At 53.5% G+C, this 20,014-nt stretch overlaps 1 protein-coding gene across 6 annotated transcripts in view; it reads right to left on the reverse strand.

Moving 5' to 3' along the window:
- The window catches only part of Dot1l (DOT1 like histone lysine methyltransferase), a 57,327-nt gene that overhangs the window by 36,501 nt on the left and 812 nt on the right, over positions 1–20,014 (reverse strand). For 5 of the 6 annotated variants that reach the window (XM_046444233.1, XM_046444232.2, XM_046444231.2 and 2 more), the window contains exons 2-3: positions 7,592–7,635; positions 2,103–2,177 (exon numbers count right to left, since the gene is read on the reverse strand). In XM_046444233.1, the coding sequence (XP_046300189.1) occupies positions 2,103–2,177; positions 7,592–7,635 (119 nt within the window). Of the gene's footprint in view, positions 1–2,102; positions 2,178–7,591; positions 7,636–9,733; positions 9,835–20,014 lie in introns of those variants that run through there. The other variant, XM_058579235.1, reaches the window with a different exon arrangement.

Consider the following 20,014-nt stretch of genomic DNA (forward strand, 5'->3'; position numbering starts at 1 on the left):
GTAATCCCAGCTGCTGAGGTAGCCGAGGCAGGAGGACAGTGAGCTTTGTCAAAGCCAGCAACTTAGCGAGGTCCTATCTAAAATAAAAAATGATGGGCTGGGGATGTGGCTCAAGCGGTAGCGTGCTCGCCTGGCATGCGCAGGGTGCTGGATTCGATCCTCAGCACCACATAAAAATAAAATAAAGATGTGTCCACCGAAAACTAAAAAATAAATATTAAGAAATTCTCTCTCTCTCTTAAAAAAAAAAAATAATAATAACAAGGGCTGGGGATGTACAGTACAGTGGTACAGTACCTCGGACGCAGTCCCAGTGTCAAAAAGAGGAGCAAACTGAACTCAGAAGTCAAGAGCATCAAGCACTTGTGTAGGAGCACACTGTGAACAAAGTGTCTCCAAACACCTGCTGCCAGGCACGTGAGGGCCTGGAGACGGGGCAGGGGAGCCCAGCATGTGATTAAGGGGAGGGCTGGGCCAGCACCGCCATCTACTGCTGTCCACCTGAAGGGCTGTGGTACTGGGGCAAACAAGCACTTCTGGCCTATGCCCTGGTTCCTGACAGAGTTCCCATGCCCAGGAACACCAAGTGACAGCCACCTTTTGTTCTGATGAGGCGACTCCTGGTGGGCTCCGGAAACAGCTGGCAGCAGAAAGTACAAGCGATGGCTAGAAGCTTGGTGGTCTCAGGCCCACCTCCAACCACCAGAGAGAAGGGGGGGCTGCAGGTGCGACTAACCGTACCTACAAGATGGAGCCTCCACAAAAACCCTGAACACAGGGGAGCACATGCAGGTGCGAGGGGTGGTGCACCCAGCTCGAGGGGACAGAACCCTCCTGCGGGACTGTTCAGGACCTCCCCTGGCACCTTGCCATCTGGCTGCTCATCTGCACCCTTTCTCATGTCCTTTGTAACAAACCACTTTTAAACATAATAGGTGATTCCCTGAGTCTTGTGAGCCACGCTGGCCAAGACAGAGCCTGAGGTGGCGTCCCAGGAACACCCACGCGTGAGGACATGAGGTGGCTGACCTCAGAGCCTGCAGCACCAGGTCGACATGGATGTACCCTGCGAGCCAGCGGATCTTCAGGGCCCCTGCCCTGCAGGAGTGAAGGCAGCTCCATTCCCTGCCTGTTCCCACAACAGGGTGAGGCACGGGGCTGGGGAGGGTCACCGAGGCCAACATGCTGGCCCGCTGCATGGGTCCCTTCCATGGTGAACAGTGAAGGTGACGTCAGACAAAGAGCACCAGATGCTGATCATGAGAGGCTTGTGGTCACTCTAGGCTTGAACCTGTCTCAAGTGAGCCTTCTGAGCTCCCAAAGCAGCTCTGCAGGCGAGACTGCTCTGTCCCTCTCAGCCTGGCCCTCCTGCTCTCAAAAACACAGGGTTCCAGGCAGGCATTGCAGAGACGCCTTGCCCTCCCCCCAACCAAGTTCTGGGAGGGGACTGCTACAAGTGCCACCACCACCACCAGCAGCAGCAGCAGGAGACACGCCCTTTGAGCACACCCAGCCAAGAGGTCTACAGGACTGGCCCAGCCCAGTGCTGTCCCGGACCAGGGCAGCAGCAGCTGGCGGAAACACTGACTCTGGCAGGCAGCTCCTGCTATAGAAGGAGTCACTGAGACTCGGGGGACTCCACACACACCACGCCAGTGTCTGCGACATGGAGTCTCCAATTCTGTCCTTGCTGGCAGCCCTGGCCAACGCCTGATGGACACACCCGCCAAAGTGACTATGGAGGCCACAGCCAGCTCCACAGAGGAATTTCGAATCAGCACATGCCATCTAAGAAGAGGTCACTCACTCTAGGATGTGTCCCTATGATGAGCTACATCCCCCTCACGGAGGAAGCAGCCAGGTACCTCCATTTACCTTTTCTTATTTTTTTTAGGTGGGGTACCAAGGGTTGAGCTCAGGGGCCCTCGACCCCTGAGCCACACCCCAGACCTATTTTGTATTCTATTTAGAGTCAGGGTCTCACTGGGGTGCTTAGCGCCTCCATAATTTGCTGACGCTGGCTTTAAACTCTCGGTCTTCCTGCCTCCACCTCCGGAGGCACTGGGATTAAGGCATGCGCCACCACACCCGGTTCCATCTACCTTTTGGTGTCGTAGTCAATTAAAACGTAGTTCTCCATGGCAAGCTTGAGATCTGGAATCTCTTCACAGACCCATCTGAAACACAAACAGTTGACCACAAAGAATACCATTATTTAGACTCCATTTTTACACTCCCCCCAGCTTTTTTTTTTTTTTAAACCAGGGATTGAACTCAAGGGTGCTTTACAACTCAGCCACATCCTCAGCCATTTTATGCTTAACTTTGAGACAAGGTCTCACTAAATTGCTTAGGGCCTCATTAAATTGTGGAGGCTGGCCAGGAACTTACGATCCTCCTATCTCAGCCTCCAGGGTTGTTGGAATTACAGGCCACCGCAACCAGCTTACCTCCTTCTTGAACACTACTCGCTCTCACATATAAAGACAAAAATCTCTGGGTTGGGGCTGTAGCTCACTGGTAGAACGCTTGCATGGCACGTGTGAGGCACTGGGTTCTATCCTCAGCAGCACATAAAAATAAAGGTATTGTGTCCATCTACAACAAACTTTTTTTTAAATCTCCCATGATTCAACTCAAAATGTGAAAGAGAGAAAGAAGGCATTGCTTTATAACAAATGCAAAGTTTATGATGAAGTTAATGTGAATCACTAATTCAATAAAGGCTTCAGAGTGAAACGAATTTACATGTTATGATAAGAATATAAAAGATTTTTTTTTAATTACCATAATAGGATCTAGAGAGAAATCTGCTCAAATCAGGGAGCTCTAAAAGCAACTTACAACTAGATACTTTAAAAAAGCTATCATCTCGGGCTGGGGATGTGGCTCAAGCAGTAGCGCGCTCGCCTAGCATAAGTGCAGCCCGGGTTCGATCCTCAGCACCACATACAAAGATGTTGTGTCCGCCGAAAACTAAAAAATAAATATTAAAAAAAAAAATTCTTTCTCTCTTTAAAAAAAAATTTTAAAAAGTTATCATCTGAAAAATTAAAACTAGTCCAACAACAACAACGGTGCTTTTTCTTTTTTTTTAATTTTAATATTTATTTTTTAGTTTTTTTCGGTGGACACATCTTTGTTTGTATGTGGTGCTGAGGATCAAACCTGGGCCGCACGCATGCCAGGCGAGCGCGCTACCGCTTGAGCCACATCCCTAGCCCACAATGGTGCTTTTTCAACAAGCACTGGGAGGGAGAGATGGGGGCCTGTGTGAAGAGACAGGACCTAGGTGTTGGCCCGCTACAGAGCAAAACTCCCTGGGCCTGTGCAGCCCCGCCAAGGCAGCACCCTGCAGACCTCGGAGAGTGAGACAGAGGCAGAGCCATCGGAGGAGGCATGACGCCCCAAGGTGCCACCACCAAGACCAAATGCCTTCCAGCAAAGCAGCTGCAGGCGCAGAGGGCTCCACTGGCGAGTGCCACCCAGCACATCGGGAGAGGACCCAGCTGCAGGCCTGCCATCCCAGCTCCTAGGCAGGATCCTAAATTCAAGGCCAGCCTGGGCAACTTAGCGAGACCCTGCTCGAGACTAAAAGGAGCACCCCAGGCTTCAAACCCCAGGACTGGGGAGGGGAAGAGGGAGAAGAGAAAACATCATCCTACAAAGACCCTTTCAGGGCTGGGGATGTGGCTCAAGCGGTCGCGCGCTCGCCTGGCATGCGTGCGGCCCGGGTTCGATCCTCAGCACCACATACAAACAAAGATGTTGTGTCCGCCGAAAACTGAAAAATAAACATTAAAAAATTAAAAAAAAAAAAAAGACCCTTTCAGTTTCAGGAGGTCGGCTTACCCAGATACCAAAACCAGAAAGAGGCAAGGGACTATAAAGACAAAGGCGCTACAAGAAGGAAAAGTGCAGACCAACAACCCTAAGGGACAGACACAAAAGTCCTGCAACAGTCTGGGGAGCAGGCCTCACCAATCCCTGGAGACCCATGGGGCCTATCCCAGGGAGGAATGAAGACTGCGCAGGGCCATCTCCACAAAGCAGAGGGTGCACACCATGCCACTCAACCTCTCACAGCTGGAGACAGAAAGAGGCGTCCCTTGGTGAAGGGCGTACGGTCACGGTCAGCTCTGCCTGTGGGTTCCCAGGAAGGCCACGAGGAAACCACAGGGCACACAATGGTCCTCGCTGCCCCGCAGCACAGCAGGAACCAGTCCTCCTCTCAACAGTGTGTCCAGTTTCCAGCACTTGAAATAAGCCTCATTGCATCCCACACCTGAGGCAGGGGTGACCCCCAAACTCAAAAACCAAAGCCTCTGGGGTCACGGGGCAGTGCAACCCTCCCAATTTCTCCTGGGACCCCTCAGTGTGCCTCTAGTGTCATCAGGCCCTCTGCATCCTCAGCTCACACTGGGGCTGGGGTCCGCTCAGTGGCAGAGGCCTGACTACCCTGTATGCCATGTGCAGGCCCCGGGTCCCATCCCCAGAATAGCAAAACACACACACACACACACACACACACAGAAGACACAGAAGGGCTGCAGCTGCCCTTGGCCACTGGGCACATCTCGGTCATCAGGTGAGGACTTCTGCAGCCACTTCTCGTCCACATTGTCCTACAGACCAAGAACAAAGGGAAGCAGAAGCTGGAGGGAGCACTTCAGCAGGCCACGACTCGCCCTAGGACCACACCACCAGAGCACCCAGGGAGCACGGAGAGGCAGGCCATCAGAGCCTGGTGGAGCGAGCACCGCGCACTCACGCACTGACACACGACAGGTACTCAACACGCAGACGGGAATCTGTTTATCTTTACAGTGCTGGGATTGAACTCAGAGGTGCTCTACCACAGAGCCACCCCATGGGGTTTTTGTTTTTGTTTTTTATACAGGGTTTAGCAAGTTGCCAGGCTGACCTTGAACTTGCAACCCTCCAGCCTCAGCCTCCTGAGTAACTGGGTGACAGGCTGCCCCACCAGGCCCAGCTAAAAGTCAATATATTTATATACACTTCCAACACAGAGTTTAAAAACTCGTGTTTGCTTTTGTTTTGTGGTGCTAGGTATGAAACTTAGGGCCTTACACATGCTAAGCACATGCTCTATCACTAAATTATACCACCTAACCCTAAAAAATTGTTTCTAAATGCCACTTAAAATAGCCTTAAAACATATATACTTGGGGGTAATCTCATGAAAGATATGAAGACTTCTACACCAAAAGCAATGAAACTGCAGAAAAAAAGATAAAGACAACGTATAGAAATAAAGAAATATATTACAGCTAGACACAGTGGCACATGCCTGCAATCCCAGAGACTCTGGAGGCTGACACAGGAGGATCACAAGTTCAAGATCAGCCTCAGCAACTTGGTGAGACTTTGTCTCAAAATTTAAAAAATAAAAATAAAAAGGACTGTGGATGTATGGCTCAGTGGCAAATTGCCCCTGGGTTAAATCACTGGTACCACCAAAAAAAAAAAAGAGGAAAGAAGCTGGGAGGTGGAGGAGCACGCCTACAATCCCAGTGTCTTGGGAGGCTGGGGCAGGAGGGTCCCAAGTTTAAGGCCAGCCTCAGCAACTTAGCAAGGTCCTAAGTATCGTAGCGGGGCCTCATCTCAAAATTAAACATAAAAATAGCTGGGGATGTGGCTCAGTGGTTAAGCACCCCAGGGTTCAAGCCCCAGGACCAAAAAAATACACTGCAGTGGGCTGGGGTGGCTCAGTAGTGAAGCACCTGCCTAGCACTTGTGAGGCTCTGGGTTCCATCACCAGCCCCACAAAAAGACACAAGCAGGACTGGGGGTTCAATTCCCAGCACCACAAAACAAGCAAAAAAACTCCACTTGTGCAGCAGAAGCCCGGAGGCTGTTCAGCTGGTCCTTCTCCCTAGCAGCAGATGCAGACTCAAAGCCAGGCGTAAGAAGCCCAGCAGGCCTTCCTGGGGAACATACGCTGCCCCCAGATTGGACACGGGCAGAGCAGAACCACCAAACGGGCATGGAGGAGGGCAGTGCTGGAAGAGGCCACCCCAGGCTGATCCCTTCAGTGCAAGGTCCCAACAGCTGGCCCAGAGGCCTTGCTCTAGCACTGATGAGGCAGAGGGAGGACAGAGCCTGGGGACAGGAATGGGTTTCAGGGCCCTCTGCCCACACTACAAAGCCCGGGCACCAGCACCCCACTCCTGGGTTCCTGCTCCCTGTGGATACTGCAGGGACCCAACAAAATGATACACCAGAAAATCACTACCATACACACAAAGTTCAGCCACGTTCAGCTCGAGTATGGAGATGTCACAGCCGTGTGGCACAGGTGGTGGCTGCCCAGTGCTGCGTGTTAAGGCTGAGGCCCAGTAAACAATGTCCAAAAAGACCTCAGCCACTGCTCAGCATCGAGGTCCCTCCCTCCGAGCAGGAGGGGCCCCCTCTGAAATCCCCTTATTGTCAGTAAGACAGACCCCTAATCATCTCCACCCTCTCAGAGGTCAAGTCAGGAACGTGCCACACCTAGGTGGATCCTGTCTGTGGGGCTCACTCCAGCCCCAGTTCTCCCCAGCAGACCCTTCTGTCCCTCTAGAGCTGCTGCAGGACCCCTCCCTCTCCCCCAGGAGGTGTTCACTTTGATCAACTGTGTGTACCTTATGCTCCAGGTTACCACTGTGAGTCACTCCGCTAGGGCTTGGCCCCCTGCCCACGTCCACTCACTTCAGGGAGCCGCCAGAGAGCACAGCGTTACTGGGGGCAAAGGGGCCCCAAGACAAGTGTAGCTTTGCTGCAGGCCTGAATGGAGCATCCTGACGGGGAGTGGCCCAAATTCCACACATGGGTGGGCCAGAGGGCCTCCCAGGGCACCATCCCTGACCACAGCTCTCGGGAACAGGCAGCTGCCCCCTTTCTCCCTGTCCCCACTGTCACTGGCTCTTCTCTGAACACTCAGATGTGTTAGGGTGAGGGGCAGCCCTCAGTGGCACACACCAGTGACTCGGGAGGCCAAGGCGGAGGATTACAAGTTCAAAGCCGGCCTCAGCAATTCAGTGAGGCCCTAAGCAACTTAGTGAGACCTCGTATCAAATAAAAATAAAATAAAATAAAGAGCTGGGGATGCAGCTGAGTGGTTAAGTATCCCTGGGTTCAATCCTTGTACAAAAAAATAAACAAATAACCTGGGCACGGTCAGGCGCACTGGCACATGCCTATAATGCCAGCAACCCACAAGGCTGAGGCAGGAAGATCACCAGTTCAAGGCCAGCCTGGGCAACTTAGCAAGACTCTATCTAAGGTAAAATTAAAAGGATTGGGGATGCAGCTAGTGGTAGAGCACTCTCCTGGCATGCACAAGACCCCAGGCTCCATCCCCAGGTGGAAAAAGAGAAAAAACCCGGGCATTTTATCTGTCAAGGGTGGTGGACCACAAGAACAGAGCATGGCTGTTGGGCCTGCAGTACAGCACAGAGCCATCTGGGCCCTCCTTGAGGCCTCTCCTGAGAGCTCCCCTGTTGAGGCCTGTAACCACCAGGGGCAGGGCCCTCGCGCTCTGGACACCCCCACCCGATACAACAGTGCTCTGCACCTCCCCAGAACTCACCGGATAGTCTCGATGATCTCATGAGCAGCATCATGATGTTTGTCCTGAAAAAGACAAAGCAACATCTTAGGTCACCGAGCTGCCCTCCCTCCAGGCACGACCCCAGGGAATGGAGGTGGCTACTGATCTCCCTGGTAACCCACACCATGGCATCCAACCTCTTTTCATTTCTCAAATGATGTGGCTCCTGAGCCCACCCTCAAGAAAGGACAAGTAGATGCCAACCCACTGCAATGGTGGCCCCCTGAGCTGAGCCTTCCCAGGGGCCACTTTAGCCTAGCCTAGAGTAACCGTCTGTCCGTGATTCTGCCTCCACACAAGCCCAACAAGGGGCTGCGAAGTCGCTGAGCCACAGAGATCTATGTCCCATCTGTAAACAGGGGTCAGCATCACAACAACTGTCCAGCACCTATGCGCAGCTGTCTCAAAGCCCAGAACACACCATACCTGAAACCAAGTCCGCCAGCCCCAAACCCACCTCCGACCTCATCCCTGCTCCCCTCTGCACCCCAAGGCCAGCACCCCAGTTGGGTGCCCCTAGAGCTCGGGAGCATGGCCACTATTTGTACAACATACATGTACCCTACATGCTGATAAAAAGTAGGCAAAGGATAAAAAGGAGGAGCAGCACCAGAGAGCGGCTGTTCCCTACCAGCCTGGTTAGAGACCCCAGAGCATCGCCCACTCCTCAGGTTCACCATACTCCCTTCCAAAAACACACAGGACCGTGGCTCCCCGCCCACTACAGTGACCATGCCTGAAGATCCGGACCCTCACCCTCAAGAGGTGTTCAGGCACATGCACACCTGCACACACCCAGATGCTTTCCTTGGTGCCCCTGGATCCAGACTGAGAAGCTGCAAGACAAAATCTGGACGTCACCAGCACCAGCCCACCCTGCTCTCCCAAGGCCTTTGTGCCTCACGACATTCACGTCCACAGCCGCTCTCCATCAGCCTGGAGCTGGCTGCCATGACAGAGCACCTGCAGCATTCCCGACCCTGTCTCCAGGAGCTCTCTGCTCAAGCCCCTGCCTCCAGATTTCCTGCACCTCATTCACCACACCCCAGGGGCCACAGACTTTCCCAGTGCGGCCCCTAGCTCTCCAGCACGCAGCCACGTGCCACACGAACAGTGAGCATCTGAAAGGCAGCTGCTGCAGACTGAGGGCCACAAGCGCGCACCACACCCGGCATCTCCAGATGGGGGCAGAAGGGGACACAGAATCTCAATGACAGCTTCACAGTGCACGTGCTGAAATATTTCCTACATGGTTAATAAAGTAAAGACACCACCAGGCTACATGGCTCGTGTTCTAACTCCATGGAACTATTTCTGCTACTGCACACTGGATCTCTTGCCCCATACTTGTCCCAAGGTCACCCCAGACTCTCCTGGGCACCTGGGATGCATGAGCAAACCAACTAGAATTTGAGCCTGGCACCTGGAGTGTCAGAGATACATGTGGGGTGGAGCACGAAGGACTGTCAAGCCTCATGGGGCCTGGGGCCAGCACCACACTCTGGCTGACCAGGCCCATGCAGTGCTACCAACTGGCTCCTGCTGAGCAGCTCAAAGGCGCAGCTCCAGGCCTGTGCCTGATCTCAGCCAAGCCATGGTTTTCAGAGCTCTACAGCAAGGGACAGTGCCTGCCCCACAGGGATGCTTGGCAAGAAAGGAGAGCATGTCTGAAAGGACCCTGGAAAGGGCTGAGCACACCTGAGCACTCAGTAGCATCAGAACGACTCTCCAGACACCCTGGAGTCTTGTTTCAGAACATCTCAACTGAGACATAATTCTCAGACCATACAACTGGCCCTTAAAGTATGCGACTTGGACAATAAAAAGCTTGCCTAGCATGCTCAAGGTCCTGGATATCAATATCCAAAACACATATTAGCCTGGTGAGGTGCTGCACGCCGGTAAGCCCAGCAGCTCGGGAGGCTGAGGCAGGAGGATCACGAGTTCAAACCTGGCCTCAGCAACTTAGTGAGGCCCTAAGCAACTTAGCAAGGCTCTAACCAACTTAAAGGGACCCTGTCTCTAAATATAATGTAAAAAGGGCTGGGGATGTGGCTTAGTGGTTGAGTGTCCCTGAGTTCAATCCCCAGTACCCCCCCCCCAAAAAAAAATCCCACATACCAATAAATAAGTAAAGAAAGTGTAAATTCAGGCTGTGGTACAGCTCAGTGGTGGATGCCTGCCTAGCATGCACAAGGGCCTGGGTTCCATCCCCAACCCTGCAGGAAAATAAAAAACGTATCAATTCTATTCACCTAATGTATCCAGAGTTGTGCAATTATCACCACGGTCCAAATCCTATTCCAGAACATTCTCATCATCGCAAAAAGAAACCCTTCCGCCAGCAGTCACCCTGTTATCTCTCCGACATGGTGCACATGTCTGACACTCCCTGTCTCTACAGACCCTGCTCTGGAATGTGCCAGTGGAGTCCCACATACTATGTGGCCTTTTCTACTACACACTCTTTTTTTTTTTGGTGGCATGCCTCACACATGCCAGACAAGCCCTCCACCACCCAGCTACATCCCAGCCTGAAGCCTTCTGTCGTAAGACACCTTCTCCTGTCCTTTCTGTGTGTGGGGGGTGTGTGTGTGGAGAGGCGTTGGGGAGTATACCCAGGGATACTCTACCTCTGAGCCACATCCCCAGTCCTTTTGAGACAGAGTCCCCGCAGGTTGGGTAGGATCTCATTAAGTTGCTTAAGCTAGCCTCAAACTTGTGAGACTCCCCATTCACAGAGATCACTGGTGTACACCACCACACCCAGCTTCCCAGCCCTTTGTGTTCTGAGGCAGGGTCTTGTTTCATTGCCAGGCTGGCCTAGAACTTAGCAGTGCCCTGGGCCAGCTCCCCTCTGGTGCTCCTCATAACCCCCTCCAATTCACTGAGGTGAGGGGTGCACGCCTGTGATCCCAGCATTGAATAGAGCTGTGAACACTCACTGACCCCCGTTCTGTCCACAGAAAGCCCTGACATGCACAGTGCAATGCCCCGATCCCAGCTCAGCTGTGCTCCTCCTGTGACTCAGGGCTCCAAGAGAGGGAGCCCAGGAGCCCTGGTTTGTGAACAGTCCTGGTCTCTGGATTCAGGGAGAACCCCGCTGTCATATCCTCCTGCAGCCCAGGGTCAGAAGCTCCTTCTTCTGAGCAACTACCCAATCTCCTCTCACGAAAACCAACCCCGCAGCCCAGAGAAGCAACTGAGAATGTCTCCCAGGTAAAAGCCTACCCTCACAGTTGGCTGGGACTAGGAACGCCAGGCGGCGGGCACAAGGGGCTTCCCTGCCCCAGTTTCCAGTTGTGGAGAACACCCACAACTTCCCCAACAGAGGCTGAGGACATAGCTCAGTAGCAGAGCACACACCACAGTAAAAAACACTTCATCAACACAAACACAATTATGGGCTTGAGTTACAGCTCAGCGGCAGAGCGCTCCCCTAGCACATGTGAGGCACTGGGTTCTTGCCTCGCACCGCATAAAAATATTGTGTCCACCTAAAATTTTAAAAATAACATTTTTTTAAAAAAGTATTGTGTCCATCTTCCAACTAAAAAAAATTTTTTTTTTAATATTTATTTCAGTTTTCGGTGGACACAACATCTTTGTTGTTATGTGGTGCTGAGGATCGAACCCGGGCCACACGCATGCCAGGCGAGCGTGCTACCACTTGAGCCACATCCCCAGCCCTAAAAAAAATTTTTTAATTGTTCCCACCTTGAACCATACATAGTCGCCCTCCTTAATCTGCAGGGAACATTCCCAAGACTCCCAATAGATGCGTGGATCATGGCAAAGCCCTCAGCATGATGACTGTGGCAGAGTTTAATTTACAAACAGGTACAGCAACTTGTGAACTACAGGCAGTGGCAGAGCAGAACCACCACAACTGCACACGCACAAGGCGTGGGTCTGGAGCGCCACCCAGGAAATGCAGGCCACTGGACAAGCACTGTGAACCACAGCAGCATGTCCAGGCACCAAGACGGCCGCGGGACACATTCACGGTTGCCAGGACACACAGTACGCAGGTGCTGGCAAAGGATGCTATGCAGGATGACGTGCAATTTAAAACTTACAAGTGGCTTATTTCTGGAATTCTCCATCTAGTATTTTGGGGCAGAGGCTGACTATGGGTAACTGACCCCTCAGGCAAAGCAGAACACAGTGTCACAAGGGAAGGTGGTTCCTGACACCAGGTTGCTCCTTCCAGGACTGCTCACCTCCAACTAGGGCAAGGGCCTGGGGGTCCTGCAGATACCAACTCTGAATCTTCACTGACACACACGGGGGTGGGAGTGGATGCAAGAAAGTCCCAGGTGTCGTGGTCAGCAAGAGAACTCACAGAGACGTACACCCACGATAAGGAACCCAGGTCAGGGAGGAGGCCAGGTGTGGCTCCTGGCTCTGCCACCAATCTGCCCAGCAGGTTCCTTTACAAGGGCCACCTGCACACCCTCACTGCTGTTCTGCATCCATTCTGAGAAAGGTCCCAGTCCTAGGGTTCCTACACCAGGCTGCAGAGCAAGACCTGTGCCAGGGCAGAGACCATGAGCGAGGACACAGTGGCAGGCTGGGAGGGATCCTCAGTGGACGCCTACCCAGCACATGGAAGCCCTAGGTTCATCCCCAGCACCACAGAGGCCAGAAAAGAGACCAGGAGTCCCAAACAAGGACAACATTAAACCAAGCACAGCCTTCTTCTGCAGGTCTGTGGTCCCCAGACAGTGGCCCAGCCTCAGGCCCCTGGTCCGCACGGCAGACCCCCTCAGCACACCTCTGTGCTGCCAGGCCTCCAGGCTGCTGACACCCTTCCCTGACCCCTGTCAACTGGTGTCCTTTAGACCCCACCACCTACGCCCCTCAGCCTTCAGCATCTGGAAAAGCCCAATCAGATCTGAAGGGTAGTCATGCCCGCTCCACACTCCAGCTCCCAGTTCTGCACAGCAACACCTCTGACCGCCCACCCTTAGCAGAGGCTGCAGAATGGGAACGTGCCTTAGAGACCCAGTGCTCTCTGGCCAGGGACTGGCTCCTGGGCTGAGCAGAGCCTCAGGAAGAGAGCTACTCCACCAGGTGCTCAGTTCCCCAGGGAGCAGGAAACAGCCTTCCAGAAGCTGCAGAAACAAGTCCAACCTGCCACTGCTTTTACGTTTCACTAGTTGTAACAACTGTTCTCTATGGTCCCCAAGGTAACATGGCACCACAAAAGGTACAGAAAAGCCAGTGATGGTGGCAAACTCCTACAACCCCAGCTCCTACGGAGACCAAGGCGCGAGGATGGCAAGTCTGAGACCAGCCTGGGCAGCTCAGAGAGACCCTGTCTCTATGTGAAAAATAAAAAGCACTGCAGGTGTAGCTCAGTGGTTAAGAGCAGGGGTCCAACTCCCAGTTCTGGGGAGAAGAAAAGGCAATCTCCTCAGATGGGCCTCTGAGTCAAGAGGTGGAGACCTCCTCACCCTGGAGGTCACGGGTTCTTGAGGAGTGTCTCCTGCTCCGTGAGAAACATGGCCAGGTGGTGAGCCTCAAGAAGGGGCTTCCTCAGGCTGCAGTCCCACTCAGTGCCAACTCTGATGCGTGCACAACAAAACCACAGCTAAAAACACCCTGGACAGCCAGACCCGCAGCTCCTGCCTCTGAGCCACAGTACTCCAGGACCAGGAAACCCCAAAGCCAGCAGACACTGGGGCCTCCAGCCCATGACCACCAAGGAGTCCTCCCCAGGCTGGTCCCAGAAACAGGAAGGGGCCACAGGGGTCCCACTAGGCCCCATCTCCAGCTCCAGAGGAAAAGGGAGAAAACTAAACACAGGTGCAGCGGGGAGTCTGCCAAGGGACCCAGATGAGGAGTGCAGCCACGTGGGCACTGGTGGTCTTGTTTTGGTTTTTTTTTTTGGTACCAGGGATTGATCTCAGGGGCACTCAGCCACTGAGCCACACCCCAGCCCTGTACTGTATTTTATTTAGAGACAGGGTCTCACTGAGCTGCTTAGCGCCTCGCTATTGCTGAGGCTGACTCTGAACTCACATTCCTCCTGCCTCAGCCTCCTGAGCCACTGGGATGACAGGCGTGCCACCGCGCCCCGCCAGGGTGGTCTCTGGTAGGGCAGGTGCTGTCCCTCACCCCTAGGTGGGGCAGCATGGCCCTTGGCCTGGCTCCAGATGTGGGCACCCAATGCTCCCAGGGCTGCCTGTGCAGTACCCCTCGAGACACAGCACACTAATGGGTACAGAGGAAGGAGATCCAGAGCCAGGGGCAGGGGTCTGGGTACTGCACATGGGCCTGGCCAGACTGACACTATTAAACGCAAAACACACTGCGCTTCAGACTTGAAATGAAAACCTGCTGCAGAATGAAGTCACTCTGATTTCTTACTTTTCAGAAGGGGTCTCGCTATGTTGTCCAAGCTGGCTTCAAACAAGCCCTGCCTCAGCCTCCTGAGGAGCCGGGACTATGGGTGCGGCACTGCACTCAGCCAAAAGAGCATTTTTAAACTTGACCCTGAACCTGTAGTCCACAAAGGGCCCTTGGGCCCAGCCCACATCCAGGCCCAAGGGGAAACCACAGCAGAGCTGCCCTTTCTGGCAGCAGCTCTCTACAGGAAGGAGGGCAGCGTAGAATGGGAAGGAGGACAGGAGTCCTGCTGCGCAGCTCCAGGCCAGCACTGAGCCCAGACAGCCCCTCAACAACTGCCCATCGTGACAACTGCACTGCCCGGCAGCCCAAAGGCTCCCCCGAACGTGCTGGGCAAGTAGCCTTGGAGGTCTCTGAGGAGAGGCTGATGCCACCCCCGCCCAGGCCAATAAGGGTGAGGAGGTGGGACACAGCAACGAAGCTCACAGCCAGGACTCTCTCAGCTTCACAGGAGATGCTCTGCTGCCACAGGCCACCGTGGCTGAGAGCTGGGGCCAAGGCCCACAGGTGGCCTGAGGGGCACAGGGTCAGTCCTCCCTGCTCCCAGGCAGCCCAACAGAAGTGGTGCCACACCCCTGTACACAAAGTGACAGCAGGTGTGGCGGAGGTCTGAACCACCACCCTGCCTGCAGACACCACTGCTGTCTGCCCGGGCACAGGCCTGCCATTAGCACCACCCGGGATGAAGGCCAAAGTCCTCACAGGGCCCAACACCTATGACCTGGTCCAGCTCACCTGCAGAGTTACTTGGCACCAGCAGGAATGGACCTCAAGGAGGACCTCATGCTACGTGAGAACCAGAGACAACAGGGCCAGTACTGACTCCCTAGACAGGGAACCTCCAGAACAGGTAAGTCCTGAGACTGGACGTGGATTTGTGGGGGCAGGGCTGGGGAGGGCAATAGGCAAAAACAATTACTGTACACTCTGGGGGAGCGCTGGGGGCACAGCACACTGTATCACTTAGGCATACCTCCAGAGTCCTTTAGTTTGTTTTTGTGCTGGGGACTGAACCCAGGGGCACTTAACCAAAAGCCACATCCCTAACCCTTTTTATTTTTGGAGACAGGGTCTCCTAAGTTGCTTAGGGCCTCACTACGTTGCTGAGACTGGCCTTAAACTTGCAATCCTCCTGCCTCAGCCTCCGGAGAGGGATTCTAGGCAGGAGAGGGATTACAGGTGTGCCTACTGCGTCCAGCTTCATTTTTTATTTTGAGACAGAGTTTCACTAAACTGCTAAGGCTGGGGGCTGGGGATGTGGCTCAAGCGGTAGCGCGCTCGCCTGGCATGCGTGCAGCCCGGGTTCGATCCTCAGCACCACATACAAACAAAGATGTTGTGTCCGCCGATAACTAAAAAATAAATATTAAAATTCTCTCTCTCTCTCTCTCCCCCCCCCTCCCTCTCAAAAAAAAAAAAAAAAAAAAACCTGCTAAGGCTGACCTGGAACTTGTGATTCTCCAGCCTCAGTTGCTGGATGACAGGCATGGCTACCACACCTGGAAGGGTATATACCTTCACAGGGCTGAGGTTGGAACATAGGCCTAGCTGACATGCACATTCCTAAGAAGCCCAGAAAACAAAAATAGGGCCAAAGCAACAAATAGAACATCCAGCCAACCAACCACATCCAGCAGCCTGCCTGCACCCTTGAAATGCAGGCTGTGAAGCACAGAGTCTTTCTCAGCCTCCACACTACTGACACTCGGGGTCCTCCTGCTCCCTGAGTCTTACAGGTTATCAAGCAGCATCCCTGGGTTCCCCCACCCCAGATCTGACAACCACGGATGTCTCCAGACATCACTGTCCCCTGCAACACAGCCCCCACCCCACCCTCACCCCAGAACAGCTGGCTTGACCTTTCCAGAGTCAAGGGGCCCGACCTGATGGCTCCTGCCTGGAGCATTTTGTAGTCCATGGGAGGTCCTGGTGGGAGAGGGGTGTGTCCTCAGTCACCTGGGACTGAGCTGCAGGAGGACAAGAGGAACTTGGGATCACCATTTCCTACTAGTGTGCCTGCATCAACCTATGGTCACTCCCAGACAAACAGCTTCCAGCAGAGGCCAGGCTCAAGGGACCCTGTAGCTCACACCACCTCCCTAGCACATCCCCAGCTCCTGGACCATCCTGCTCGCCCAGGCCCCACCAGGACAGCAGGCAGCGTGACCTGGATTGAGTGACCAAGCACCACAGCCAGCGCATCGCCACACCAACACATCACCAGCTTCTGTTTGTCACTCTTTCCCTTCTCCACTAAGTCCCCCGCCACAGAAAGCAGGACAATCACCCACAGAGGCCAGCCTCAGAAAACACCTGAGTCATGCTGCCCACGCTCTCTGCCACCCACCAGCTGCGGCACACTCATCAGAGGGTCGCTCAGTCAGGAGGCTGTCTCCAAGGCCCACAGCCTAATGAGTCACCAAGAGGAAGGCCACCCAGCAACCCTCAGGTTCTTTTTCTGTGCTGTCAGGCAAGTCACCAAAAATGCCACTCTATCCTTCCCCACAGAAGGGCCTTCCTGCTTTAGGAATGCCACCAAGAGCTCTCAGGTCAGTGATGAGAGGGCACCCAGGCCTGAGTCAGTGCAAGCACCAACACTGCCCGCCTCCCCGTGGCACCCGCCAGCTCAGCTGTGCAGACCCAGTTTGACACTGGCCATTCTGAGGACAGCTGAAGCTGTTTCCACTTCCTCCCCCAGAGGCCCTGTCCTCCAAGAAGCCCCTGTACCTCCCCAAGGGCCACTGGCAGCCCCTCCCTCTGGGACCTCTGATGATCTTCTCTGTGTGGCACTATAATTTTCCTGACCTTTTTCTTTCCTTCTCCTTTTTTTTTTGTAATTTATTTATTTATTTTCAGGTGTAGATGGACACAACACAATGCCTTTATTTTCATGTGGTGCTGAGGATGGAACCCGGGTCCCGCCTGTGCTAGGCGAGCGCTCTACCCCTGAGCCACAATCCCAGCTCCTTCTTCCTTCTTTTTTAATTTTCAGTTGAAAATGGACACAACACCTTTATTTATTATTTTTATGTGGTGCTGAGGATGGAACCCAGTGCCTCACACGTGCCAGGCGAGGGCTCTACCACTGAGCCCAGCCCCAGCCCTGACCTTTTCCTTTATAACTGAACTGCTTGCTGACATGGTGGCTGTGACTGTCATCCCAGGGACTGAGGAGGCTAAGGCAGGAGGACCAAATTCAAGGCTGAACTTGGCAATTCAGCAAGACCCTGTCTCAAAATGAAAATAAAGAGGTCTGGGGAGGGGACTCAGTGGTTAAACACCCCCGGGTTCAATCCCCAGGACAAAATAATGACAACAACAATCAAACTCCTGGGGCTGGGGCTGAGCAGCAGAGGCCTCGCCCAGCAAGTGCAAAGCCCTGGGTTCCATCCTCAGCACCACATAGAAGTAAGTGAATAAAATAAGGGTATTGTGTCCAATTACAAAAAAAAAAAAAAAATTTGAACTACCTTGGTTAGGTAAGGTTCTAGAGACTGAGGAACATGTCCTGTCCTCTGTGCTGGGTAGGGGCACTGAGCATGTTCTGCAGGTGCTTTCACAAACAAGCACGGACATCTGCAGGCCATATTTCAAATGTACTGTCACAGGAATACTCTGACCCTCTGACCCACCCCAAACCTAAGCTTCTGAAATAGTCCATTTTCACTTCAAGTACTGCAACTCATTTCTGAGACAGCAAAATTCTTCAACAGGAACATGGCAGGTTAAAAGGGAGCACCATAACCAGGCACCCTGCACACACCCACCACCCAGTGACTCCCGAGGCGGAGGCAGGAAGACCCCAGTTCCAGACAGCCTGGACAACCCAGACCTGGCCCACAATAAGACACAAGGGCTGGGGATGTGCTGTCAGTGGTCGTGCACCTCTGGGCTCTGGCCCAGTCGGGAAATAGCTCCACAAGCTGCTGCTCCCTAGTCTGCCCAGGGAGATTCCAACCCCTCCACCTGCAACCTGCCGGCCCTCAGTCAGCAGCAAGACGACCATGCCGGGAAAGGCCCATGATGTTCAGTCAAGTAAGGTCCTGGCCAGGGAGGGAAGGGGCTAGGCCAGGAATCCGGCCTGCCATTGTGAAGGTAGATCCTGCCCGGCTGAATGGAAGGTCTTATCCACGCAGGGTGGGGACACAGCCACTGTCTCTGGGTGAACTTCCACCTTAGAACCAGGGGAGAAGGACAGGGGAACCTGGCAGCAGCACTCTGCCCAACCCCTGATGTCAGGCTCCAGTGGAGTTCCGAACTTTTCGCTTTTCTTACCCTTTTTTGGCACCAGGGATTAAACCCATGGGTGATTTACCACTGAGCGACATCTGCAGCATTCTTTATTTTGAGAGAGGGTCTCAAACTTGCAATCCTCCTGCCTCAGCCTCCAGAGTCACTGGAATGATAGGCGTACACCACTGTGCCTGGCTAGATGTCTAAGCTTTTTTATTTTTAACTTATTGTGCTGGGACTCTAACCCAGGACCCCTTATACACTAAGCAAGTACTCTCCCACTGGGCTACACCACCAGCCGCCTTTTCCACTTTTAGGATGAAGGGTGGCGGCCGTCCACTGGCACAGGCCCAGCAGCCCTGCTCTTAAGCCTCCTCAAAGTCAAGGCGAGACTTCAATTCATGTGAAAACCTGCCCACTGATGTCCAGAGCCCCTTTACTCTAATCAAGAAAAAAGAGAAAGAGAGTCCGTGTCCTGCGACTGCAGGATAAACAAAAACTGGCCTCTCTACCCAAGGGATGCGGCGCAACAAAAAACAAAAACTGCAGGCTGGGGATGAGTTCAGCGGCAGAGCCCTCGCCTTGTATGTGTGAGGCCCTGAGTTCCCAGTACAACAAGAAAAATAAATAAATATTTGGTTGGAGGAGAAACCTATAATGGGATTTGGATGGGCATGGTAGCACACAACTATAATCCCAGCAACTCTGGATTTCTGGTAGGAGGATCCCATTAGCCTAGGTGACTCAAACTAAAAAATAAAACCAGGTACAGTGGTGCATGTGAGTAAGCTCAGCATCATTGGAGGGTGAAGCAGGAGGATCACAAGTTTGAGGCCAGCCTTGGCAACTTAGACCTGTCTCAAAATAAAAAGGAAAAAGGACTGGGATGTAGTTCAGAGGTAAACCACCCGTAGGTTCAATTCCCAATACCAAAAAACAGGAAAGGAAACACCTTGGGCAGGGGGTGTGGCTCACTGGTAGGGCCCTTGGGCGTGACCCCCAGCACACCACACATCTCAGTAATTACAAGGACTGCAGAGATAACTCTGACACCCAAAGCAACTTGGAGGAGATCAGATACATTTTGCTGACTTAAGCACCAGAGCCAAAGGGCTACACACTGTTGGTTCATTCATCTGACTTTATGGAAAAGGCAAAAGCATCATCACAAAACAGTCTAGGGGGGGCGGGGATGTGGCTCAAGCGGTAGAGCGCTCGCCTGGTGTGCATGCGGCCCGGGTTCGATCCTCAGCACCACATACCAACAAAGATGTTGTGTCCGCCGAAAACTGAAAAATAAATATTAAAAAATTCTAAAAAAAAAAAAAAAAAAAACAGTCTAGGGGCCAGGAAGTCGGAGGTAGGTATGGGTGGGCAAGACAGTGGTTATGAGGCCCAACGTATCTGTCAAAACTCACAGAACTGAACTCTGAATGTGAACGACGCTGCAGAGAGCTGAGAGAGGGGACAGGAGTTAAATCCGAAACTCCTGTGGCCTGGTAGGAAAACCGTGGGAGTCTCCCTCCTGATGCACACCCAGCCGCCCAACAGGAGAGGCAGAGCGCGGGCCTCCCTCCTGACGGCCGCCGCCACCCTACTTCCAAAGCCGGGCACAGGCCAGGGAGTCAGGAGCCCCGGGGCGGCCCAGCAGGTCTGGGGGTGGGGGGGGGGGGAGAGGGCGCCAGGTCCCCTACAGGCCTGCCTCTCAGGCCCTATGCACCCAGAGCGCCCCAATCCTGCCTGCTTCAATTTCCA

Source organism: Marmota monax, unplaced genomic scaffold, assembly GCF_021218885.2.
Source record: "Marmota monax isolate L192 unplaced genomic scaffold, Marmota_monax_Labrador192_F-V1.1 WCK01_AAM20220418_F8-fsc00102, whole genome shotgun sequence".
In the NCBI taxonomy this organism is placed as follows: Eukaryota; Metazoa; Chordata; class Mammalia; order Rodentia; family Sciuridae; genus Marmota; species Marmota monax.